The following is a 24784-nucleotide window of genomic DNA, read 5'->3' as shown; positions in this document are numbered from 1 at the left end:
GGTGGTAATGGGTGGGCTGCATGGTGGAATTTAGAGCACAATAAAAGACAGAGAATAGGACGGAGTAAATGAGTATTATATTTATATAACATATATATTATGTAAGAGAAGAACGGTGTGAACGGAGCAAGGAGATGCGATGAAGGCATTTCAGGAAAGGAAGGGGGCTTTTGAGCTCTAGCTCAAAAGCCAAGCACCTGACTAGGATGTGTGAGGCCTGGAACTGTGTGTGTGTGTGTGTGTGTGTGTGTGTAAGCTGGTCTTTGCTACTTTGTGGGTTCTTCTTTTCCTATCCTTTATCTGGAGACCCCCCCTGAGGTCACCCCCTAACACTTAACTTTATGGAGAAAACCAAGGACAGACAGGAAAGAAATCCTTGAGTCTGATTTCTTTCCTTTTGTTTCTTTTTTGACCTCGGGCTACTAACAAACCACAACCAACCTCCTTAATGGCCAACAACCACTCCAGGTACCTTTCAGGAGCCTAGCACTCACGCACTCCACACACAGTCACAGAAATTGTCTGAAGCTGGCAGAGGCAGGCCTCTGCTACAGCACGAGATAAATCACAGTCAGCAGCTGCAGACAGTCCGAAGCAGCCCCGCAGCCCACACCTGGGCTACAACAAAAACACATTCTCATAATATAGTTCTGGTTTTTAAAAGAAACCCAAATGCCAGAATTCTCAGAAATGTCACTGCAGGGGAGGTGGGCACTAAAGAGATGAGCAGGGGTGAAGAGCATTTGCCGCTCTACAAAATAACCAAGGGTCAGTGCCTAGCACCCACAGGGCAGCTCAAGGCCATCAATAACTCCAATCCCAAGAGTCTACCACCCTCTTCTGACCTCCAAGGGCACACTGCACATTCATACAGGCAAAACACTCATGCACACAAAATAAATACTTTTTAATTTATTTAAAAATAAAATATATGGCCGGGCAGTGGTGGCGCACACCTTTAATCCCAGCACTTGGGAGGCAGAGGCAGGCGGATTTCTGAGATCAAGGCCAGCCTGGTCTACAGAGTGAGTTCCAGGACAGCTAGGGCTACACAGAGAAACCCTGTCTCAGAAAAAGCAAATAAATGAATAAATCTGTGTGTATGAATCTTGTTTGTGCATTCATCTGTACAGCACTTGCTTGCCTGGTGCCCTTGGAGGCCAGGGAAGGCATCAGATCCCCTGGAAGTCGGGTTAGACATGGGTTTCAGCATTACATGGGCACTGGGGATTGAACCCAGTGCTTCCTGGGTACTAGGCAAACACTCCACCAACTGAGCTACATCCCCAGTTCCATAAATCTCCTTTCTAAAGGCTATGAATTTAAGCCTGGTGTGCCTATAATCTTGATACTCAGGAGACTGAGGCAAAAGAATCACAAATTCCAAGGTTAGGCTGGACTACGCAAAGAAAGTTCCTGGCTAAGCCCAAACTACACAGTAAGATTGTCTTTAAGGGCTGGAGAGATGGCTCAGTGGTTAAGAGCACTGTCTGCTCTTCCAGAGGTCCTGAGTTCAATTCCCAGCAACCACATGGCGGCTCACAACCATCTGTAATGGGATCCGATGCCTTCTTCTGATGTGTCTGAAGACACTCATATAAATAAAATAAATGAATCTTTAAAACAGAAACAAAACTGAACATTCGTTAGCACAGAACTGCTCAGTAAAAAATGTATTACAACATAATCTATTCTTAGATGGGGACAGTAGGTTGCAGGCATCAGATAAGAAAGGTTATTAAAGCAGAATATTAATGAAAATAAAACGATTAGGGAAAGGTATGTGTGATTTGAAACAGTGCAATTTACCTGGATAAAAGAACCGGTTATCCAGGCAGGAGTCATGTCAGGGTGCACGAACAGGAGACAAGCAGAAGAAAGGAGGAGTCACATAAGATGTGAACTTCTGTGTGGATGGGATTCACTTAGCATGGAAGGAAGGCTAGGCGATAACCATTGATGCTCTTATAGCTGTTGACAAAACATGGGGCCAAGCCAAACCATCTTCTAGGCTTGGGGGGCAGGGATGGCATAGGGAGGGCCTAAACCAGAAGCTCTAAATAGGGGCGTGAAGGAGACGCCTGACTGCCGGGACTGAGAACAGAAAGCAGCACGATCGCGTCCAAGCTAGACTCCAGAGAGGCGGCGGAGGAGTCCGCCCAACACCAAGCGGGGAATGGCCTGGGGGAGGGGGGCGGCGCGGGGTGAGCATGGCGGGGCGCGGTCGCGAGCTGACAGGACCTGCTTCCCCGACTTCTCCCTCCAGTCCGAGAGGAAGGGATGAGGGACTTGGAGGGGGTTGGGAAAAGAAGGGATGGCTCGGCGCAGAGCTCTCTTCTCACCTCTCACCGCCCGCCCGGCTGGACCCTCGCTGTCACCCAGCAGCGGGTCCCGCAACTGGGCCCGCCTCCTCCACAGCTCCTTTCCGGGTCACACGCCGGGCGCACGCACGGCCCGGGCGACTACGGGTCCTACGGTGGCCCACTGCGAGCGTGGCAAAGCGGCGCGTGAGTGGAGCATGCGTATTAGCCGAGGGAGTCAGCAACCAGTGTCCTTCCCAGGTAGTCCGGTGTGAAGCATCCTGCGCTCCACATGGTCCACCTTCCTCTCCCACCCACCACAGCAATCATCTCCGCATTAGTTAACCCATACTCCCATCACCGGACTTGTGTGTGTGTTGTTGTTGTTTCCCAGCGCTGCCCAAACCCTGCGGTATTTTAGATCATTGGGCCACTTTTGACTTTTAAGTAAAACCCCTGACCTTCCCTGAGCTGCTGACAAAACTGTGCATTAAATCCTCGACCAGATCTCTTCAATCATGTAGGATTGAACAGTCCAAAGCACACAGCAGCTTGGGACAGACTTTAAGGGATTGTGCTCCTTCCTCCCTCCCGATGCTAAAATGATCCCAAAGACACAGCCAAAGACCCCAGTCTGTGCACAAAAATGATACATTTATTGAAAGAGTATTTTTTTTTAATACAAAAGAAAGCTCTGTACAGAAGATGTGACCATGTCCACTATACCTGGGTCAACATCCCAGGAGAAGTAGAAACCACGGATATACCACACGCACTCCACATTCACACACGTATTCACTCGGACACAGGCGCGCACACACACCCCTAGAGCCACTTAATTAGGGATACACCAAGGGTTGCTGCACATAGAAATACCACCTCAGTCCTGCCTGACAAACAGGTTCTCCCAAGGCCACAATCACACAGCACACGTTGGTAAGCACTTCGCCTGAATCACTTGCCCAGGCTCTATCTTTTGTGAGGAGGAATCAACACCTCCGGTGTTGGGGGAGGGGCCATGAGTGGGCGGCAGAGGAGTGAAACAGGAGCAGAGAAGGGGGCTGGGCAGTTACAGACCTGAGTCCCAAGCTCCCCAACTCTGACCCCTGGTTTACCATGCCCCAGTCTTGAAAGCCACCCAAACGCCCCAGCTATTTCCAGGAGAAAGGCCAGAAAGGTGGCATCACAGCTGGGGAAGACAGCAATGGGGATTAGAGGTTCAGGGGGCTCTCAAACGTCAGCAGATCATCCCCATGAAACGTAGGCTGTGCATAAAACCTTCCCTACCCCTTCACCTAACCACAGAAGTAGGCTTGTTCCTACTGAAGGCAGCAGCAAGGGGTTAGTGACACCCCATCCCAACTGCCTCCCGAAAAAGCTCCTTTAATGGATACAGGTGGTTTAGGCTGGCTCTGACACTGGGTAAAACACCCTCCCCTATGCTAGCCCACCCTCAAGGTCCCCAAAGGGATTCTAAGGGATGGGGCCTGGCCCTGTACGAATTACATAAATACTGAGGTTACGCTTAGAAAAATAAAGTCATTTTCTTCAAGGCTTTTTGTCTTAATTTAAAAAAGTTACAGTAGCTGCTCACTCCCTGGGAGAGCTGCCCACCTCTGGCCCCCCATTGCTGCACTCAGCCCAAGAGCTGCTTTTACCTCTGACCCCCATTCCTGTATCTCCCTACCTCCCGAACTCCATCCTGCCCACTGCACCTTGGGCCCCAGGTATCTGCAAGCCTGGGGGAGCACAGGCTGCAACGACCATACTGTGGCACAAAGGACATCGATCTCCTCTCCTTGACCCCTCCCACCCCACCCCCACATTTGGTCTCCATCTTCCCTTTTCCTAGCAACAACCCTAGAGGGCAAAAGAGGCCTAGAACTGTGGGACCTCCCCATCCCCCTTCTGTGGCTTGGCCTGAGGGCCCCTCCCCCACCTTTCTCTTGGAAAGAACCCAGGATGTGGAGCAATCCCAGAATCTCCCACACATACACACTGGTGGACCCCAAGTTCATGGGGTGGCTGTCCCCAGGGGCCCAGACAGTTCTAGGGAGCCCAAGAGCTTCCCCAAGAGGAGTTTGGGCAGGGAGGGGGATGAGAAAAACGCCATTAAAAAAAAGTTAAATATTTTAAAAATATATATTTATAGATTTGTTTTCACGTCATCTCCTCAAATAAAAAGTTCAAAATCAACTCTTAAGTAAAGCAGCTGGGAGAAGGGGGAAGACCAAGGGGAGGAAGAGACCGCTAACAGTGGTTCCCTCCAACCCAGGAGCCCCTGCAGGTCCGCGGGAACAGAGGCAAGGCAGGGCAGGCGGCCCCAGTAACCTGCCCGGTGCACAGGCCCAGCTGCTTCAGGAGCTGAAAGGGGCAGAGGGCGTTGGCTGAGGGTACAAGCCCCCATATCTCTCCCAGCTGGCTCCCTGAGGGGCAGGGGCCGGCTCTTTTGACCCTGACCGTGACAGACACAGAGCTAACCAGAGGTCGCCAAAGAGGCTGGAGAGAGGGCCCCAAATGTTTCCTCGGATGGGAACACTGTGCCCAGTCCCACAGAAGGCCTGTGAGTGGGAAGGTGGCACAGTCCCATCGGGTCAGCTAATACTCATAGCAAATTGAGCCAGGCTGGCAGGGGGTCTGAGGAGGGAGGAGAGCTGCACCATCAACAGCATGACAGGCAGAGCAGGAAGGAGGGCAGCTGGGGAGGGCAGGCAGGCCCATTTCTTTGGCTGGAGTGAGAGGGCATAGTCCTGTGGCTGCCCGCTCCTTCTCCCGCCTCCCTCCTTCGGCCAGTCAGTGTGTGTGTAAAGAAACCGTGAAAAGGCAACAATAAATAAGTGGTGCCGTCCCTTGGGCCGTCTGTCCAGGGTGGCGGGCGGATCATTCACTCTTGGTGCTGTGGGTGGCGTCCAGGTTCACCACCTGTAGCTCAGTGAGGTTGCTGCTGCTCCCAGCTTGCTGCCCTATCACAGCCATCTGTAAGGAGGGAGGCGTGTGAGGACAGGAGGGTCGGCTCGGGCGCCTCCTGCTGGCCTGCCGTTCTAGCACAGCATAAGTAGAAACTTGCCCAGGGGAGACTGGCTGAGTGGGCCAGGTCAGAGTCCACCTTACCTGGTGAAGCTGAACTGCAGAGACAGGGATCTGCACGGTCCCAGACGGTGCTGTCAGGAACACCTGAGGGACACCACCTGCATCGGAAAGCATGGGAGATGCTCACTCACTCGCTCAAGAGGAGCCCTAGATACTGGAGGAGCATGATATTCACAAGTGTCTGGGAAGCCTCAGACACGTGCCCAAGGGTGTGTGCCCCATAGCGTCTGTCTCACGCACAGCATGAGGGTGCCTGTGGTGTGAGGGTTTACATGCGCAAGAGTGTCCACTGAGTGTGAGATCCTTGCAATTGTGCAGGAGTATGTGTGGGCATTGGGAGAGGGGGTGGAGTGAGGGTGCATGTTGGCGCTGGAGCCTGTGGAAGGGAGAGATAAATGGTCCTTGCTTCAGCCCTGCCCTTCCCTCACCTGGCTCCTGGACCTGGCTGTGGGACACCTGCATGGTGGATGGTGCCTGAGAGAAGGCATTGAGCACGGTGAGGCTGCCATCAGCCAGGCCTGAGGTGGGGGCATACATCACTGCATGGGGACTAGGGTACATCATGTGGCCACCCACAGTTGTGGGTACAGACGACGTCATGATGGTGGCGGGCAACGTCACTGGAAAACACAGACACACATCAGGGAGCTGACCCCTCCTGCTATCTCTCCTCCTGCCCCAGGGTCCAACCTTCAGGGCCTTTGTACCATGTCCTACAGCTCGAGTTTTTCAAAAGCTTGTTTCTCTGCTTCCTGTCAACAACAATAAAGTCTAACTTTTTCCTCTGAGCTCAACAGCCCACTGTTCTACTGTGGGATTGTGCGTCCATCAAAGTCTCTGTTCCCAGACCCTACGATCGCAACCATGACCTCCTCCCAGGAAAGTCAAGACGGTTTCTTAGGAAACTCCATTGCGCGTTTGTCCTAAACTTACACCTGAGAGGTCCATCCTCCAGACAGGCGCGTGCGTCCCAGACGTCACTGTAGGGACTTACTAGTGTGCAGACTCTCACTCACGGGAGACTCTTGCTTGTCCCCCAGTTCCCAGGCACTCCAGTCCCTAAACCAGAAGGGACTCAGCTAATGTGTAATAAATAAGGCTGGAACGCCAGTAACTTACATGTGAGAGCTCACTCTAATTCTTGAAAAGACCAACAGCAGCGGAAAGGAACTAGAGACCTACAGCTAGACCTAGAATGTCTCATCTGATGATAACTGCTCTCGGCCCTCCCTGGTTACTGAGCAGATAATTTTTCAATGGTTCCTTATCTCTTGATTCCCCACTGCAGAGCAGGGCTCAAACCTTAGCGTACTTACCTAGGTCTCCTCTAAGGATGAGAGGAAAAAGTCCCAGGCTCTACTTAGTGAATTCCCTGGGGTCCTGGGCATGGGAGAGACATGCCGCTAAGTCCCTACTTCTAGGCTTCCTGTGGGAAGGCAGGGCATTGGGGACTGGGGAGGAGAGTAGCAAAGAGTTATACCTGTCCCGCTGGAGGAGGTCTGCGTGAGGTCTGTGCTGCTGTCACGAGAGGGAGACGCTTGCTGTGGGGCCTGGTGCACATGAATGGCCTGCACGGGGACCTGCTGGGCCACTGCCCCACCTATAAGACACAGTGTTTTACTTGGGTTCCAGCCTATGCAGCTGCCACCTTCAAACATGCTGGACTACTGTATTCCCAGGGCCCCATGCCCTGGCTCCCCTGGGACCTGAAGAAGTCCTACATGCTCTGAATGAAGTGACTCCCCTCTTCCTCCTGTCCCAAGCTCTGCTCCATCTTCAGCTGACCAGGAGCTAGCCTTAATCTATCAAGGCCATAATCTTTCCCCAGTCACAACAGACGAGGGGGAGAGCCATCCCCACAGCAGTGGAGGTGCAAGGGCAAGCTGATCAGACAACACCAGTGTGGAAATGAAACTTAAAACACCACCAACAGGGATCTCACTGGGCAGAGATTGTCTTCCAAAGGGAGGCGAGATGATTCTCTTTGGCTCTAACCCATTTTACCCTCCTTGTCAAAGAAAGAGGTCCTCCTGGAACCAGTCCTAAAATCACTCAACACCCTCAATTTGTCCCAGAGAGAACAAACCTCTCCCTGCCCCTTGTGACTCACCAGGCATGAGGGTGAAGCTGGTAGGCAGCTGCATAAGGCCCCCAGAGGAGACAGGGCCGCTGCCTGTACTCTTGAGCACAGTCCCGTTGGCACTGCTGACAGCGCTGGGGCTGACACTAGCAGACACTGGTGCCAGGTAGTTGGTGATGGGGAAGGAGGGGCCGCTGCTGACTTGCATGGTGGTAGAGGTGCTGGGTGCTGTCTGGATTGTGGAGGTGGTACCCGGCAGGTTGGTGACTGTGAATGCTGGCTTCAGTGTGTCCTATACACAGAGTAAAGATGGAGCAGTGAGCTTCTAACAGGGACCTCACCCCTGCAGTAGCTTTGTGTGAACTGAGAATTCAAGTTCAAACCCGTACTTCAGTTAAAACCTTAGATCAACAGCACCATGCAAGACATGAAGCTGTTCCTGGGCATAGTGGCAAGGCTTGGAATCCTAGCACTTGGGAGGCTGAGGCAGAAGGACTGCCATGAGCTCAAGGCTAGCTTAGTCTATACTATATAGTAAGTAAGACCCTGTCTCAAAATTTACAAATTAAAAACATAAGGGCAGATGTGATGGCCCGTGCCTGTAATCCCAGCACCCAGAAGACAGAGGCAGGGGGATCTCAGTGAACTGCAAGTCAGGCTGGTCTACAGAGTAAGTCCAGGATAGCCAGGCCTACAGAGAGAGACTGTTCTCAAAATAATAAAATGAATGCTACAAACCAAACAAAAACTACAACTACTTAACTCAGAGGTTGTTAAGACGAGTAAACAGGCTAGCATTCTTAAAACCACTTAGGGAGGAGCAGATGACTAAAAGCAAGATTCAAAACAGACGTCTGCAGCTCTCAGAAGGAAACCTCCAGCACACGCCGCCCCAGTGAACTGCACAGAGCGCACCCGGACTGTCCCCAGCTCTGCGTCACTGTCTGGGCGACCCCTTTTATGCCCCTTAATTTCCTCTTCAGCAAATCAGAGTGTTGGTCTTATTATGTTCTCTTTAAAAGGATTCTTACAGCTTGGAACTGCCAGGCACTGAAGCGGGGACTGAGACTCTCAAAGAACATAAAGCTAGAGAGGGCTCATGAAGGTTTGACAGGAAAGCTCTTTAGCCAAAGATCAACGACCAAGGGACTTACCCATGTGCATAGAAATGAGGCCTACACACGCCTGGACATGACTGCAGCTAACAGGTAACTAACTAACGAAAGGAGGAACCTGGAGTACTGACTCTCCAACGAGGGCCTATGTTCTTAAGGGGAGTGAGGAAGAAGCCAGGCCTTGAGAACCAAGCTACCAGGCCTAGATCCTGACTTCAGGCAGAGGATTCAAAAAGCAGGGGTGGGTCAGACCGGGATGTTTGCTAAGCAACTGTCCCCAAGACCGTTGATTGGTAAAGGCGTTGCTAAGGCAAACAGAGCCTCTTCCTCCCATTGGCCAGTTGTTAAGCACCCTAAAGGCGGAGCTCTACAAAAAGCAAGCAGGAAGACCCGCCCCTCTCCTTACCAGGAATAAGAAGGGGGAGGCGTAACTAGAGCTGGCATCCTTAGTAGCAAGCCAATGCTCATCCTAAACAGCCCAGGTCTGGGTATCCTAAACACCCGGTATAAGGTTCACTACTAAGGCAGTCTCCTGCCCAATCTGACTGCCTGCTTGGCAACAGTAGTGGGTTCTCAGGACCCCGGACCCAGAGAGCTCCCTTCCTATTCCCAGCCTGCCAGAAGGGCAGGGCCAAACTACACCCCCGCCCCCAGCGGGGAGACAGCTGGCGGGAGGAATGCAAAAGCCTTGCCAGGCAGGCGGGCTGCGGGCGGGAGGCCGGCGTGGAGCCCGAACCGGCCTTATATGGGCACGGAGGCCGCCCGCTTATCTGGGGGACGGCCTCCTGTCAGGAATGGAGGATGGACACCTGTCTCCTAGGATAAAGAACACTAACCTGGCCCCACTCTTCATCACTAAGAGCTTCTATGTACCTGTGCTAGTCCGAGAAAGGACAGGGATTTCTCCCCCCCCCGCCCCCCCCACATAGGTGACCCCCAAAACACACCTTGGTTTCCCCACTGCTGTCAGATTCCGACACCTGGTAGGTGAGATCTGGCTCTTCAAAGCCCGTGGCACTCATTCTCTGGTCTGTGGTGGGGTCTGAGCGGGGCGGAGAGTCTGGCGAGTTGAGGCAGGTCTGAATCAGCGCCTTGCCGGTCTCACTGGTGATCATGGGCTGCAGTTTGCGGGTGGCAAAGGTATACACATGGCCTGTCTCACTGGCCACCAGCAACAGCACCTGTGTCCCTGTCAGCGTGGACAGCTCATAGGCCTGGGGAGTTGGGAGGGAGATGGGCAGGTCAGCAACAATTTTCCTCTCAACTTCCCTGGGGAAAAATTATATGGTGACTCCTAGGGTGACCTTCATCTATCTCTCTAGGGACTGTAGCAGGGTCCTATCTAGATAGCTCAAGGTGAGCTGGAAGCAGAAAAACTACGTATGTCCTTTAAGAAGCAGTCCCACTGCCTGCAGGTACCCCAAGCAAACAGGAACAGCTTCCGGCTGAGATTGCGAATATAATCTCAAGGTGGACATGCAAAGCCACAGTTAGCTATCCCCTAACTAACACTGTCTGGTGTCGATTCCTCCTTACTGTCATAGGGACAGTGAGGTCCCTACCACACTAGAACTCACATCACATTTGTGGTAACAGCCACCTAACTGCCAAACTGCCCATGTTCCCTGCCAGAAAACTGCACAGGCTCTAACCTGTTGCCACAGCCTAACTTCTTTTGCCCTGTAATACTATACAGTATACTATACCGCCCTTTTCTTTCGCCTTGGGACAGGAGGAGGAAAGGTACTTTCTACCTTTCCCCAAAACCTTCTCCATGATGATCAAGGGTTACTGATAAGAGAGTACCCAAAACGAACGATGAGAGCTACATCTGCAATAGATATTCTGCTATGAGAGCCCAGCTAAAATACTGAATCCACCTTGGAAGCAGATGCATCGTCTACAAGATAACAACACTGGTCCCCACCCAGGTTGTAGGTGGTTTCCCAGTCCCTCTGCTTCCATCCCTTACAGTTTGTCCTAGACTGCAAGACGACTCCCATCCTTGCCACTTTTGATAGGATACCATCTGGCAAATGATACCTCTACTAATCTTCCTGACTTTCCCCCAACATTCCATACTCTTGATTTGCTCTAGAGCTAGAAACCCTACCTGTCCCAAAGGCCGGCGATTCTGCAGCCAGCCCCGGGGCAGCATGAGATTTCCACAGAAAGCTACGGAAGACACATGGGCAGGGCGGGACTTGGTCCCAGCTCGCTGTTCCTCAAGGCAGCAGCAGTTTCTCCCGCCTAGCTTCCTCACCTGGTTCCTAACCCTGCCTGCCCTTCAAAGCCCACACAACTCGAGCGATGCCCACCTTTCCTCCCACTCAAGCTCTCTCGCTGCAGCTGTCATCCAACTCCTGCCTCCTCATCTCCAAACCTTCTGCTCCCTTTCCCACCGCCCTTCGCGCACACCAGGACACAGTGGATCTGCGGATCCCCGCGTCTGGTTATCCTGCACTCCTCCAGGACCCTGTGTCTCCCGCGCGCTGGTCACTCCCACCTCGGCGCCTTCGCCCTGGATTCCGGACGTTCGCTGCATCTCCCCTCTCCCCAAATTTCCCCGGCGGCCCCTCCCCTTTCGCCCGGCCAGGGTACAACCATCCCCTCCCACACACCTCCTGCGGAGTAGCCCGCCTCTCACCTCCGCCTCGGCTCTGTCTCGCTCCCGGGCTACCTTAGAGCGCACCCACCCTCCGGTTCCCCCCGGGGCGCGCCAACCTCCGGCTCCGGTACCTTCTTCATGATGCCCGTCTTCCTCTTGCTGAAGGTCGTGTAGCGCCGCAGCTTGTTGTCGATGAACTCCATCTTGATCTTCACGCGGCCCCGGGTCTTCTTCCCCGGCTTGGCCCCGCTCACCGCGCCGCTCACCGGCCCGTAGCCCCCAGCGGCCGCCGCCGCCGCCTCAGGCCCACCGACCACCACGCCGAGCTCCATCTCGCTCAGACTCCGCTTGAGGCCGCGCCGCTCGGCGCCCAGCTCCTCCTCCTCGCCGGACTCAGAGTCGCCCTCGCTGCCGCTGTAGAGGGCCCCGGCGGTGGGCGCCGCTGCCGCTGCAGCCTCCCGCTCCAGACGACTCTGGCCGAGCCCCGCGCCGTTCCCGGGGACCCGGCCCCCGTTCGCCCCGCGAGTCCCGCCGCCGCCGCCCGGCCGCCCCGTCGGGGTCCGGTTCAGGTTGCCCCCCAGGGCCGAGCCCCGGCCCAGAGCCGCCGCGGCCCCAGCTTGGCTCGGTAACATGGCGCTCAGTGCAGGAGGGCGGACGGGCAAGTCAGCGAGGAATCGGGGCCGCGGCCGCCATCGGCTTCTCGGTTCCACCCGGCACTCGCGCTGTTGCTAAAGCCGCTCTTGCTGCCGCGGCCGCCGCTGCGAGCCCGGGGCCCCTGCACGCCCGGGTCGACCTGGGCCCTCACTTTCCTGCCCCTATGGCCGGGGTTGCCCCAGGCCGCGCGCAGCGCCCCCTGTCCGTGTGCCGGGGAGGCGCGCCCTGCGGCCGTCAGCGTCCCCCGCGGGGCAGGGGCTGCTGGCCGCGGCCGAGACCGCGGGTGGAGGGGGCCGGGACCACGCGCTGGCTGCGGAGGTATCCCCCAACCCTTCCCCCCCCCATATAAAGAGATACAATGTTTCCTTTTATGGCGAGGCCGCTCCTTATATGGCGAGCCCCAGCGCCCCCGCCCCATTGGTCCGCGCTTCCGGCACCTAGGCTCCCCATTGGCCCGAAGGGAACACTTATTTGCATAGACATACCGAACTCGCTGCTGTCATCCCCGCGTCAGACAGCGATTCCGTGGGGGGGAGGAGCCAACTCCTTAAAGGAACAGTGGAGCTGAGCCAGCTCCGCCCCCCTGGGTTGGAGAGTAGTGGAGTGTTGAAACTATCCTAGAGGAAGGAAGCCTGGGAGAGGACTGGAGGGCAGAAGAGGGAACCCCTGAATGGATTGGGGTTTGAAATAAATGAGGAAGACTTCCTAATTCCAGCAAAGGAGGGCAGGGATAGATTGGAGCGCTTCTCCCACCACTTCCTGAGTCTTTCGACTCCGCTAGCCCAGCGGCTCTGTCGCACACTCTTGCCTTTCCCTCTCTTTTCAAAGGATCAACACTTTCCCACAAGTCTGGCTGCGAGGTCACATCATTCATCATCCTTTACACTGGGGGTGGAGGGGTATCTTTGGCAGAAACACATCTGGAGGAGGCACAGAGACATCCTCCCATCCATGATGGGGGCAGGGCGGAGAGTGAGAGATCAGTGAAGACTTCCAGCTGCCGGCTGTGCTAAAAGCGGGGTGGGGGGTGGTCTCGAGGCTAAAGCACAGACCTGAAAGTACAGTGGGATAGAAAATTTAAGCAAGAGAGTGATCGACATTACAGGTCCATAGGAGTATTAAAAAGAAAAAAATAAATAGGGGCTGGAGAGATGGCTCAGTGGGTAAGAACACCCGACTGCTCTTCCGAAGGTCCAGAGTTCAAATCCCAGCAACCACATGGTGGCTCACAACCATCCGCAACGAGATCTGGCGCCCTCTTCTGGAGTGTCTGAAGACAGCTACAGTGTACTCACATATAATAAATAAATAAATCTTTAAAAAAATAAAAAAAAAAAAAAAAAAAAAAGAAAAAAATAAATAAAAAAGATAGAAAGGTTAAAACGTGGGTGTTACAAAGCCCAGGTTAAGGGTCTGAGAGACTTTGCTCCAAGCTAGAGAAAATATCTTGGACTTCTATGTTACTGAAACTATTTAAATCTGGCCGGACAGTGTGATGCATACACTTAATTCTAGCTGTTCCTGAGGTTGAGGCAGGAGGATTGCGTGGAGTTCAAAAGACAACCTGACCTACATAGTGAGTGCCAAGCCAGCCAGGACTACATAGCAAAACCAGTCAAAAAGAAAATCATACAAACATTGGGAGCTGAAGAGATGGCTCAGCGGTTAAGAGCACTGGCTGCTCTTCCAGAGGTCCTGGGTTCAATTCTCTGCAACCACATGGTGGCTCACAGCTGTCTTTAACTCCAGTTCCAGGTGATCTGACATCTTCACACAGACAAACAAGTGACCTGGTCCATTCTCTGGTGTTGGTACCTGTACTGGCTGGTTTGGTGGTTTGGCATCAACTTGACACAGCTAGAGTCATCAGAGAGGAAGGAGCCTCAGTTGAGGAAATGCCTCCACCGAGATCCAGCTGTGCAAAATGGGGGTGGGCCCAGCCCATTGTGGGTGGTGCCATCCTTGAGCTGGTAGTCCTGGGTTCTAAAAGAAAGCAGGCTGAGCAAGCCATGAGCTTTCCAGTAAGCAGCACCCCTCCATGGCCTCTGCATCAGCTCCTGCCTCCAGGTTGCTGTCCTGTTTGTTTCTTATCCTGACTTCCTTCTGTGATGAACAGCAATGTGGAAGTGTAAGCTGAATAAACCCTTTCCTCCCCAACTTGCTCTTTGGTCATGATGTTTCATCCTAGCAGTAGACACCCTGAGACAGTGCCCATCCATCAAGTTCTGAGTCCAGATTTAAAGGGGCAAAGAGTAGAGGAAGCCACAGCAGTGGCCTGTGGCTAGGTAATTGGGGCTACATGTGGCAAGTCACGAACATCCTGGTGTGTTTACTGAAGTAGGTTTCCTTTAAGTGTTGTGAGGAGAAAGCGATTGGTTCGTTCTGTTGTACTAGCTAGCAACGAATAAGCTAGCTAGATGGGGTGGCTCATTCTTGCAACACCCAGGAAGAGAGAAGAATGACCATGGGTCCAACAGCTAGCCTTAGTAATATAATAAGTAATACGTGTGTGTGCACGAGCATACACACACACACACAATTAAGGATTGAGCCAAAAACTTAAAAGATCTGGGTTCAAACCCCAGAACTCATGTTAAAAAAAAAAAAGCCAGCTTTGGTGGCACTTGCATCTGTTTCAGTGCTAGGAGGAAACAGACAGCTGGGGGCCCAGTCACTCAGGGTACCTCTACGTGGCAGTCTCCATTTGAGTGAGAGACCGTGTCATAACAATCTAAGACCGAGCTAGTGACATGACTCAGTAGGGGAAGGCACTTACTGCCAAGCCTGATTACTGAGTTCAACCTGCGACCAACATGGTGGAAGAAAAGACCCAGCTCTCAAAGCTGTCCTCTGTATATACACACACTGTAGTGCATGTGTTCCCACACACAGACACGAAGTAAAATTCAAAAAAATTAAATAAAAGCAAACTGGCAGCTGGGTAGTTGTGGCACACGCCTTTAATCCCAGCACTTGGGAGGCAGAGGCAGGCGGATTTCTGAGTTCCAGGCCAGCCTGGTCTACAGAGTGAGTTCCAGGACATCCAAGGCTACACAGAGAAACCCTGTCTTGATAAATAGATAAATAAATAAATAAATAAATAAATAAATAAAAATTTAAAAAGCAAACTGGCCAGGCACACCTTTAGTTCCAGTACTCTGGGTGCAGAAGTAGGCAAATCTCTTGAGTTCAAGGCCAGTCTGGTCTACAGAGTGAGTGCCAGGACAGCCAGGGCTATACAGAGAAACCCTGTGTTGAAAAACCAAGAAAGAAAGAAAGAAAGAAAGAAAGAAAGAAAGAAAGAAAGAAAGAAAGAAAGAAAGAAAGAAAGGAAGGAAGGAAGGAAGGAAGGAAGGAAGGAAGGAAGGAAGGAAGGAAGAAAGAAAGAAAGAAAGAAAGAAAGAAAGAAAGAAAGAAAGAAAGAAAGAAAGAAAGAAAGAAAGAAAGAAAGGGACAGACTCTGAGGAATGACAGTCAAGGCTATCCTGTGGCTGCCGCACTTACCCGTGCAGCCAAGAACAAAACACAAAGTATCCAGTATCAAAGTCTCGATGATCACAGGCTGGCACTGAATTCACTGTGTAGCTGAGGAAGACTTTGAACGTGTACTCCAAAGGGCTGGAGCCACCGCACCCAGTTTTAGTATTGTCACACAAAACTTCCATTTGAGCTGCGCGTGGTGGAATATGGCTGTAACCTCAGCACTCAGGAGGTGGAGGCACACCAATTGTCTGTGAGTTCCAGGCCAGCCAGGACTACAGGACTACATAGTGAGACCCTTTCTCAAGACACACACACTCAACAAAAACTAAAAACCACCAACCAGCTGGGCGTGGTGGCGCACGCCTTTAATCCCAGCACTCGGGAGGCAGAGGCAGGCGGATTTCTGAGTTTGAGGCCAGCCTGGTCTACAAAGTGAGTTCCAGGACAGCCAGGGCTATACAGAGAAACCCTGTCTCGAAAAACCAAAAAAAAAAAAAAAAAAAAAACCACCAACCAGTTCCGTTTGCATTATATATAAGCCGAGCCATATATAAGTTACCATTTTATAGGACAAGACGGTGGAAAATTGATTTCATCTGCTTTGTGTCTGTGCTGGGTAACAATGTCCACTGCACTATTTACTATATGAGTCACGGTCCAGAGGGTGTGAGGAATACCAAGAGATTTGTAATATAGTATGAGCATACCTGTACCAACACATAGAATGTAGGTTTAGTCACTAAGTCTCTGAAAATAGGAGCTAGGATCGCTCCTCACCCCCATTTCCCAGGAGTTTCTTCCCCACTAACCTGCAGCGCAGGTACTTACACACAGGAAATGCATTAGTGTAAGAGGCAGACTGGGTCTGATAACACGAGCAGGTTCGGGAAGGGTTCAAGGGGCACAGATAGAGCTGGGCTGGGATGGGGCAGGGGGTGTCTAAGCAGCCCGATCTGAAATCCACAGCCCTGTGGTTTCATCCCACCCGGCTTCCCAAGAATTTGGAGTCCTGTACGGTGAGGCAGGTCTATGCCTTACCTACCATGGGAGGAATCTGGGGTGACACTATCCTGTCCCCAGCCTTCCATCCAAGGTGCTGCTTTCTTCTGGTGTACTGGGTTGTGCCACAAGCCTTCTTAGGATGACTTTGTTCACACTAATTCCTGTCACTATAGGAAAGGAGCTGGAGACTCAGGTCCACACAATGCCGGACGACTGCAGGTTCAGGAGCCAAAGCCATTGCTGATATAGAATCAAAATTGGAACCATTGGTTGGAGAGATGGCTCAGTGATCCAGAGCACCGGCTGCTCGTGGAGAGGACCTGGGTTTGGTTCTTAGCACCCGTGTGCCAGCTCACAGCCATCTGCCACAACCACTTACAGGGCATACACTCTTCTGGTCTCTGGAGGCATCAGGGACACATGTGGTCCACCAACATACATGCAGACATAACGCCCAGGCACATAGAAAACATCTTTGGAAATGGATTCATCGGTGTGGGAGATGTAGCAAGGTGTACAGAGTACTTGCCTAGCCAGCCCCACACACACCAGGCACAGTGCTACATACCTGTAATCACAGGGCTCCCGAGGCGGAAGCAGGAATATTAGGGGGAAAGATTCAAGCTTATCCTTGGCTACATAATGAGTTAGAGGCCAGCCTAGAGTACATGAGGCCCTGAACTAACAATAAAAATTCATAGATGTGTTTTGTTTGGATAATGTAACATTTATTTTGTGTTTAAAAAATTACATTGTTGAGCAGTGGTGGCACACGCCTTTAATCCCAGCGCTTGGGAGGCAGAGGCAGGTGGATTTCTGAGTTCCAGGCCAGCCTGGTCTACAGAGTGAGTTCCAGGACAACCAGAGCTACACAGAGAAACCCTGTCTCGAAAAAAAAAATTACATTATTACATTTGTATGTGTGTGCGTGCACGTGTGTTCTCCTGTGCAAGTATGCACATCATAGTATGCAGGAGTTGGCTCCACGTGGTGGCTCACAGTTCCAAGAGAGAGCTAGGGGTTGCTTCCAGCCTCCTCAGGCACCAGGCACACATATGGTACACAGACAGATACAACACCCATACACAAAATTGTTTTTTTTTTTTTTTTTTTTAATTTAAATGCCAATCACAGACTAGAAAGGACTCAGTGGTTAAAAGTGCTCTCGGTCTTTCTAGAGGATCTGAGTTCGGTGGTTCCCAGCACCCATGTTGGGTGGCTAACTAGCTATAAGGAATTTAACACCCTCTGCACAAGTCTGCATGCACAGGTGCACAGTCACAGACATAGACATGCCACACACACAATTAAAAATACTACAAGTCAATTTTGACTCATTTTTATTTCCTGTGCATTGGTATTTTGCCCCCGTGTGTGTGTGTGTGTGTGTGTGTGTGTGTGTGTGTGTGTGTGAGATCCTCTGGACCTGGTGTTATAGACAGTTGTGAGCTTCTATGTGGGTACTGGGAATTGAACCCAGGTCCTCTGCAAGGGTAGTCAGTGACTGCTGAGGCAGCTCTCCAGTCTGAGAAAGCAAATAAGTTAAGAGCACTCGCTGCTCTTTGATCCAGAGAGAACCAAGGCCATGTTCTGGCCTCTGAAGGCACTACACACATACAAGCAGGCCACACACCCATATACAAAATATTAAATTAAATTTAAAAGTGCCCTTTAAATCCCAGCACTTGGTGAAGAGGAGCAAGGGGTGAAGTGAGTCTGTGTGAGTTAGAGGCCAGTCTGATCTACATAGTACGTTTTAAGACAGTGGAACTATATAACAGAGACTATGCCTCCCCAAATCTCCCCCAAAGTCACAACCTCCTTCATGCTGAGGTAGAAGCTCTTAGCAGTGATGGCAGGTCCCACAGGGAACTGACAGGAAATCATGAGACAAGGGGCCAAGGAAAACTCTGGAGGCCAGGCCACAAACACCAACAGCGCTTACTTTTAGACTAGGTTTGGGACAATAGGCAGTGACTTATACTTTATGTATGTGCCGACCATGGGGCGTTTTTGATGACGAGAAATACACTTGGATGAAAATTTTTTTTTCTCTTATATTTAAGCAAAACTGAAGAAACTGGGCAGAGCTGAGTTAAATGGATTTTGATGCTGGCTGCACAGAAAAGCAGGGTGAGTTAAGATTTTGAATTGGTAGGGGGGAGGGGACTTTTGGGATAGCATTTGAAATGTAAATGAAGAAAATATCTAATAAAAAAATTTAGAAAAAAATTTTTTTGAATTGGCCATTGTTGCACATGCTGTCATCCCAGCACTTGGGAGGTAAAGGCAGGGCGATCAGGACTTTAAAACTAACCTTAGCCAGGTGTGGTGGAGCACGCCTTTAATCCCAGCACTCGGGAGGCAGAGGCAGGCGGATTTCTGAGTTTGAGGCCAGCCTGGTCTACAGAGTGAGTTCTAGGACAAGCCAGGGCTACACAGAGAAACCCTGTCTCAAAAAACCAAAAAAAAAAAAAAAAAAAAACCAACAAAACAAAACAAAACAAAAACCAAAAAAACAACTAACCTTAGCTCTGTAGCGAGTTCAAGACCATTCTCAGACCATGCCTGAGTCGCGCACAAACTAATATTACTAGATGTGTTTTTTCTTTTTGAGTATGGTTGACTCTCCTAACACTGGTACCCTTCAGAGATAGGAAAGCCGGTGAAGAGACGTAATCTTCGAGTCAGTCCCAACAAACTGAGGGAAGCAAGGAAGGAACATCAAGAAGAAAATATCGGAGCTCGAGGTGAAGATGGGAGTAAGACGGTGCCCACCACAGGCTACCTTCTCTTGTGTAGCTGAAGATGACCTTGAACATTTTTTTGTTTTGTTTTGAATTAAAAAGACGACGTTTATTATTTTTATGATTTTGTTTATGTGTGTTTTCCAAGTGTGGATGTCTGTGTTCTAAATGTATAATGCCTGGTACCCATGTAGGTAGCTCCCCTACAATAGGAGCTGCAGACTCTTGTGAGCAGCCAAGTGCATGCTTGAGAATCAAGTCTGGGTGCTCTGGAAGAGTAGCCAGTGTGTATATTCTTAATGGTTGAGCCATCGATGCCCCTGCTCCTACCTCCCAGATTTTGGGATTAACAGGAATATACCTCTATGCCTGATTTATGGTTGGGGATCAAAATTGGTGCTTCCCGCATGCCAGGAAAGGACTCTATTAACGGAGTGGTTTGGGTTTGTTTTGACAGTCCTGGAGCTCACAATCTTCTACCCTCTGCCTCCTAAGGCACTTTCCTGGTTTGTTTGTTTGTTTGTTTTTGGAGACAGGGTTTCTCTGTGTAGCTGTGGCTGTCCTAGAAGTCACTCTGTAGACCAGGCTGGCCTTGAATTCAGAAATCCGCCTGCCTCTGCCTCCCAAGTGCTGGGATTAAAGGCGTGCACCACCACTGCCCAGCCTAAGGCACTTTCCTAATACATATACATGTATGTGTGTGTAAATAATCCTAATATATACATATTAGGAAATATATAGATAAAAATAAATAAAATATAGAATTATACGTTATATATAAATACATATTTCCTAATATATAATACATGTATTTTATGCAGCCATCATCAAAAAATTATAATATAAATTATACTAAAGGTTTATGTATTTTATGGATATTGGTGCTTGGCCTGAATGTATATGTATCTGTGCCTAATACCTGAAGGAAGAAGAGAGCAGGGTCTAATACTCTGGAACCGGAGTTAGGGAAGGCTGTGAGCTGCCACGTGGGTGCTGTGAATTGAACCTGGGTCCTCTGCAAGAGCTACAAAGAAGGGATCTTAACCAATGAGACATTTCCCAGCTCATCTTGGGTGGGTGGAGGGTTCAAGACAGGATTTCCCTGTCTGACAGGCCTAGCTGTCCAAAACAGCTCTGTAGAGCAGACCCACTGCTAACTCAGATCTCTGCCTGCCTCTGCCTCCCGAGTGTTGGGATCAAAGGCGTGTGCCACCACAGCCCAGGTCCCAGCTCATTTTTTTTGTAGTGTTTTTTTTTCTCTCGAGATTTTTATTTCATATGTGAGCCTGTTTTACCTGCACATATGCATGTGTGAGACTGTTGCCTGCTTTTGGCCCACTGGCGCCAAAAGAGGGTGTTAGATTCCCTGAATTGGAGTTATAGTCAGTTGTAATTCCCTGCTTATGTGGGTCCTGGAAACTGAAACCCAGGACCTCTGCAAGAGCAGCCAGTGCTCTCAGCAGCTAAGTCATTTCTCCGGCTCCCGGCCTTCCTAGTTTCAAAGGGACTCAGAGCCTGACTATGTCATTAGCCTCTTTTCTGGTTCTCCATGTCCACCATCCTATGACACTCCTGGCTTGGGTGGCAAAGAATAAGCAAGCGGCTGTCACACGGGTAGGAGCGGATTAGGAGACACCTGGGAGCCGTAGAGCATCGATGGGACCGTCCCATCCCAGCCCTTCTAGATGCCAAGACGTCTCATTGTCCCTCATTGTCCCTTCTAATCAGCAAAGAGAAGGAAACAAAGAACACAATTCATGAACAAAGGCGGTGAAGGGTCTAACAAACAGGCTGTAAAAAAAGGCTTCTTTATTGAGAGCAGCGAGTGTAAAAAAAAAAAAAAAAAACAACAACAAAGAAAACAAAAACAAAACCATAAAACAAACAAACAATAACAACAACAATAAAGTATGAGGCCGGGGTGGCCCTCCCGCCCTACTTCCTCCAGGGTCCACCCAGACCTCCCCAAGCCCACCCACCCCACGCTGCAATTACATACAAAGGCCGCCCATGGTGCGTACAAAAGGGGCGGGTCATATAAGTGTCAAAAGCTCCCAAACGCTTCTTCATCTGCCAGGCACTTAGGGTGAGGAGAGGAGACTGAGGCCAGGGGTCTGGCTTAGTGTGCACAAGCTCACGGTGGGGAGGACTCCACTGCTGTGACCTCCTAGACCCCTCCTAGGTGGGACCTGTGGGCCAAGAGGCCCGTTGGTCCTGTGTGCCCAGAGTTATCTTGGAACTTTGAGTATATCTGTGTATTAAAGAAGTCCCCCAAACCTAGCTCAGCCCCAGTCCAGCCCTCCCCAGGCAACATTGGCAGATTAGTGGAAGAGCTGAACTTGGCCAAAAGAAGTCTCAGGCCAGAAATTGGGGTTACCTGAGGTACCCATACTGTCCCTGATAAGGGAAGGGGTGGCGAAGAAAGATGCCTGGTCCAAGGTCTTAGTCACCCAGCCTGGGTTCGAATCAGCCTCCCCAGTGGTTGTGGCGAAGAGAAACGCCTAGGCACTGCCAGTCTTCAGCAATGCCTGCTGTGCTTGGGCAGGGACCCCAGGGCCAAGGACAGGGTTATCCTGCCCATCATGCTGCAGGCTCCCCTCAAGAGGGGTTCTCCCCTGCCCACGCCATCCTGAGGACAGCCTGCAAGGCTCCCTCACTGCTTGCTGTCTGCAGGGCTGTCTCCCAGGGTGCTGGCGATCTCACTGAAGGAGGGCCGGTCCTTGGGGTTTGGGGCCCAGCAGCGCTGCATCAGCCGGTAGAGCTTAGATGGGCAGCCTTCGGGCTGCGGGAGTCGAGCCTTGCCGGCCTGCAAGTCTGTGGAATACACAGCGGGTAGCATTAGCCCGAATGTTTAATGGCTTGTCAATACCTGCTGGGGCATGAGGTTTCCATGGCATTCTCTCAGGGACTGGTCTGCTCTGGGGAGTACTGGTGAGTGATGGGTGGGCACCGCCACATTTTAAGAGTGTGACAAGGATTTTAGGAGACGAAGAGATAACTGACCCTCAGTTCTCGCTGCCTGGTAGACAGGGTCCCTGCGGGAGCTCAAGCAACTGACAGCTCAAAGAGACCCTGGGCATAAGCGATATTATCCAGTATGAAAGTTCTCATATGGGCTGGAGAGATGGCTCAGCGGGTAAGAGCACCGACTGCTCTTCCAAAGGTCCTGAGTTCAAATCCCAGCAACCATATGGTGGCTCACAACCATCCCTAACAAGATCTGATGCCCTTTTCTGGAGTGTCTGAAGACAGCTACGGTGTATTTACATATAATAATAAATAAATCTTAAAAAAAAAAAAAGATCTCATATGGCTGCCAAAGACTCTATCATTTCCTACACAACCTGAGCCTGCTTCTGATATTTTAGAAAAATGACTTATTTATTGGGGTGTGTGTGTGTGTGTGTTTAAACTACAATCTGGGAGAGCTGGTTCTCTCCTTCCACTATGGGGTTCCTGGGAATTGAACTCAGGTCATCAGGCTTGATGGCAAACGCATCAACCTGCTGAGCCACCTTACTGACCTGTAGGTTCGACAGCCCTAACATCTAAGAAAGCAGAGGTGGGAGGGGGACAGGTGAGGGTTGTGTCAGGAACGCAGCGACTGACCTGCCAGCACCTCATCATCTGCTTGTCCACCATGGGGCATCTCTCCATGAGTGAACACTTCCCACATGAGCACACCAAAGGCCCAGACATCAGACTTAGTGGAGAAGTCACCCTCCAGGACAGCCTCTGGGGACATCCAACGCAGAGGTACCCAGGCCTGGCGGAAGTGGTAGTACTCACTGCAACAGAGAAGCAACACAGGCTAGGTCCGGGAGGGTCAAGGCCTAGGAGCCCAGCCTCATCTCAAACAGGACTCCCCCTGGCTGGGCCAGCCTTTTTCAAAGAAGACCTCAAAGGACTCGGGGATGCACAAGCTGAGCGCAGGGGTATGCTGGATTAACGCTGGGTGTGGATCCACTTGAGTGAGGGTTGATGGTTTAAAAATTCCAGTAAGAGGTGGCTAGAGCCAAGGCTCTTGGGTTAAGAGCACTGGCTGCTCTTCCAGAGGTCTCAGGCTCTATTTCCAGCAACCATATGGCAGTTTACAACCTTTATAACTCTATTTCCAAGGTGTCTGAATCTCTCTCTGGCCTCTGTGGACACTAGGTGTCAGACCGGCACACAGACACACATGCAGACAAAATACCCATTCACATTAAATAAACAAACAAACAAACAAACAAACATTCCATTTAGAGGGGTTGGAGAGATGGCTCAGAGGTTAAGAGCACTGGCTGCTTTTCCAGAGGTCCTGAGTTCAAATCCCAGCCACCCAAACAGCAACCCACAACCACCTCTAAGTCGAGTTCCAGGGGATCTGATGCCCTCTTCTAACCCTCCTGAGGCACTAGGCACGCACCTGATGCACATAGACACCTGCTGGCAAACACTTCAGAAAATAAAAACAAGTGACTATAACAACCACCACCACCACCAGGCCTGGTGAGACAAGCCTATACTCCCAGCTGCTTGGAAGGCTGAGGCAGGGGGATGACGAGTTTAAAGGCTTACTTCACTTAGTTCAATGCCAGCCAGAGAAACTTAGCAAGATCTTGCTTCAAATTTAAAAAAAAAAAATTGATAGGGCTATGTGTGAGACCTTGGGGTTTGATCCCAACACTGCAAAAATAAATAAATAATAATAATAATAAATAGGAATAGAAATTAAGAAGTAGAAAAGGCTGTATTTATTAATAGTAAAAGTATGACAGGAGCAATAGTTGGGCAAATTAGGGTAAGCTGAAACTGGGGTGACTGGGAACTCCCCCAAGGTGGCATATATATAGGCCATCTAGTACATTCTCTGACCACAAGGAATTAGCTTTAAGGCAAAAGCTTCAGAACAGAGGGAGTAGCATACCGCACAGTTAATGACATATACACTAGCTATAATATTCTCTTTTTCTCTGACCTATAAACCCAAACCAGCCTAGTGGTTTGTCTATTGGGTTGTCTTCTGTTTTGGGGTTTGGTTTGGTTTTTTGATTTTTCAGTTTTACAAGGCAGGATTTCTCTGTGTAGCCCCGGCTGTCCTAGAACTCACTCTGTAGACTAGGCTGGCCTTAAGCTCAGAGATCCACCTGCCTCTGCCTTCCAAGTTCTGGGATTAAAGGCGTGCGACACCACTTGGCTTATAATAATTGTTTTTTTTTTTTTAATCACTAAAGGAATCCATAGCCAGCAGCAGCTCGGGGCCTCCTCTGGGAACCTGCTGTGCCTTTAGAAAGGGAATGGTTAGGCTCTAGCCAACCCTCCCACCCCACCCCACCTTCTGCTCAGCAGCCATGAAGCCCTTTGCCATCTCTTTCACAAACTGCATCTGCCCTCTGCCTCCCCCCAGACACCCTTGGGAAGGAACAGAAGCCCACACTCTCCCTGAGCCCTCCTACCTGTTGTATACATCCTTGCTGAGTCCCAGCGCGGACACCTTCACCTGCCTCTGGGCACTGATCAGGCAGTTTCGAGCCGCTAAGTCCTTGTGCACAAAGCGGTTGTTGGACACGTGCTCCATGCCCAGGGCCACCTGGGAACACAGGGCCACCTGGTGAGAGAGAACAGCGTGTGAGAACAACCCAGGACTCGGGATCAAGGGGACCACCCGTAACACAACCCTTGTCTCCATGACTCCAGGCACCCCTGCAGTGCTGCTCAGGAAA

The 24784-nt window shown here is 51.0% G+C and overlaps 3 protein-coding genes across 8 annotated transcripts in view; all 3 read right to left on the bottom strand.

Annotated features, from left to right (window-relative positions):
- Positions 1-2448, bottom strand: part of Cul9 (cullin 9) — a 43379-nt gene extending 40931 nt beyond the window's left edge. For 3 of the 5 annotated variants that reach the window (XR_015045979.1, XM_029471323.2, XM_029471326.2), the window contains exon 1: positions 1810-2336. Coding sequence is in view for 3 of the 5 variants with exons in the window: in XM_029471323.2 (XP_029327183.1) it covers positions 1810-1845 (36 nt within the window). In the remaining 2 variants the exon portion in view is untranslated. The other 2 variants (XM_085833197.1, XM_029471325.2) reach the window with 2 other exon arrangements.
- A 492-nt stretch (positions 2449-2940) lies between these two features.
- Positions 2941-12212, bottom strand: Srf (serum response factor). 2 transcript variants are annotated; one of them, XM_021149775.3, is made up of 7 exons: positions 11325-12212; positions 9533-9799; positions 7501-7762; positions 6871-6990; positions 5819-6010; positions 5412-5488; positions 2941-5276 (listed from the first exon to the last, which is right to left on the bottom strand). In XM_021149775.3, exons 1-7 carry the CDS (start codon positions 11823-11825, stop codon positions 5181-5183), a joined length of 1515 nt encoding a protein of 504 aa, XP_021005434.1. In that variant the 5' UTR covers positions 11826-12212; the 3' UTR covers positions 2941-5180. The 2 variants fall into 2 exon arrangements, with proteins under 2 accessions (XP_021005434.1, XP_029327453.1); XM_029471593.2 differs by lacking the exon at positions 5819-6010.
- An 8850-nt stretch (positions 12213-21062) lies between these two features.
- The window catches only part of Ptk7 (protein tyrosine kinase 7 (inactive)), a 68925-nt gene continuing 65203 nt past the window's right edge, over positions 21063-24784 (bottom strand). Inside the window, exons 18-20 of the mRNA XM_021186463.2 lie at positions 24518-24669; positions 22689-22867; positions 21063-21893 (exon numbers count right to left, since the gene is read on the bottom strand). Of these exons, the coding sequence (XP_021042122.1) occupies positions 21733-21893; positions 22689-22867; positions 24518-24669 (492 nt within the window). The 3' untranslated portion in view covers positions 21063-21732. The remainder of the gene's footprint in view (positions 21894-22688; positions 22868-24517; positions 24670-24784) is intronic.

Source organism: Mus caroli, unplaced genomic scaffold (assembly GCF_978045245.1).
Source record: "Mus caroli unplaced genomic scaffold, Mus_caroli_1 scaffold_18, whole genome shotgun sequence".
NCBI lineage: Eukaryota > Metazoa > Chordata > Mammalia > Rodentia > Muridae > Mus > Mus caroli.
This window is presented reverse-complemented; position numbering and strand designations above follow the sequence as displayed.

Bases quoted from the DNA above. Each gene is read 5' to 3' on its own strand.
- Srf (XM_021149775.3), bottom strand. From the start codon at position 11,825: ATGTTACCGAGCCAAGCTGGGGCCGCGGCGGCTCTGGGCCGGGGCTCG. The intron at 9,800-11,324 runs GTACCGGAGCCG...CCAACTCCCCAG, and splicing joins AGACGGGCATCATGAAGAAG to GCCTATGAGCTGTCCACGCT. The intron at 5,489-5,818 runs GTGAGGGAAGGG...TTTCCGATGCAG, and splicing joins CAGCCAGGTCCAGGAGCCAG to GTGGTGTCCCTCAGGTGTTC.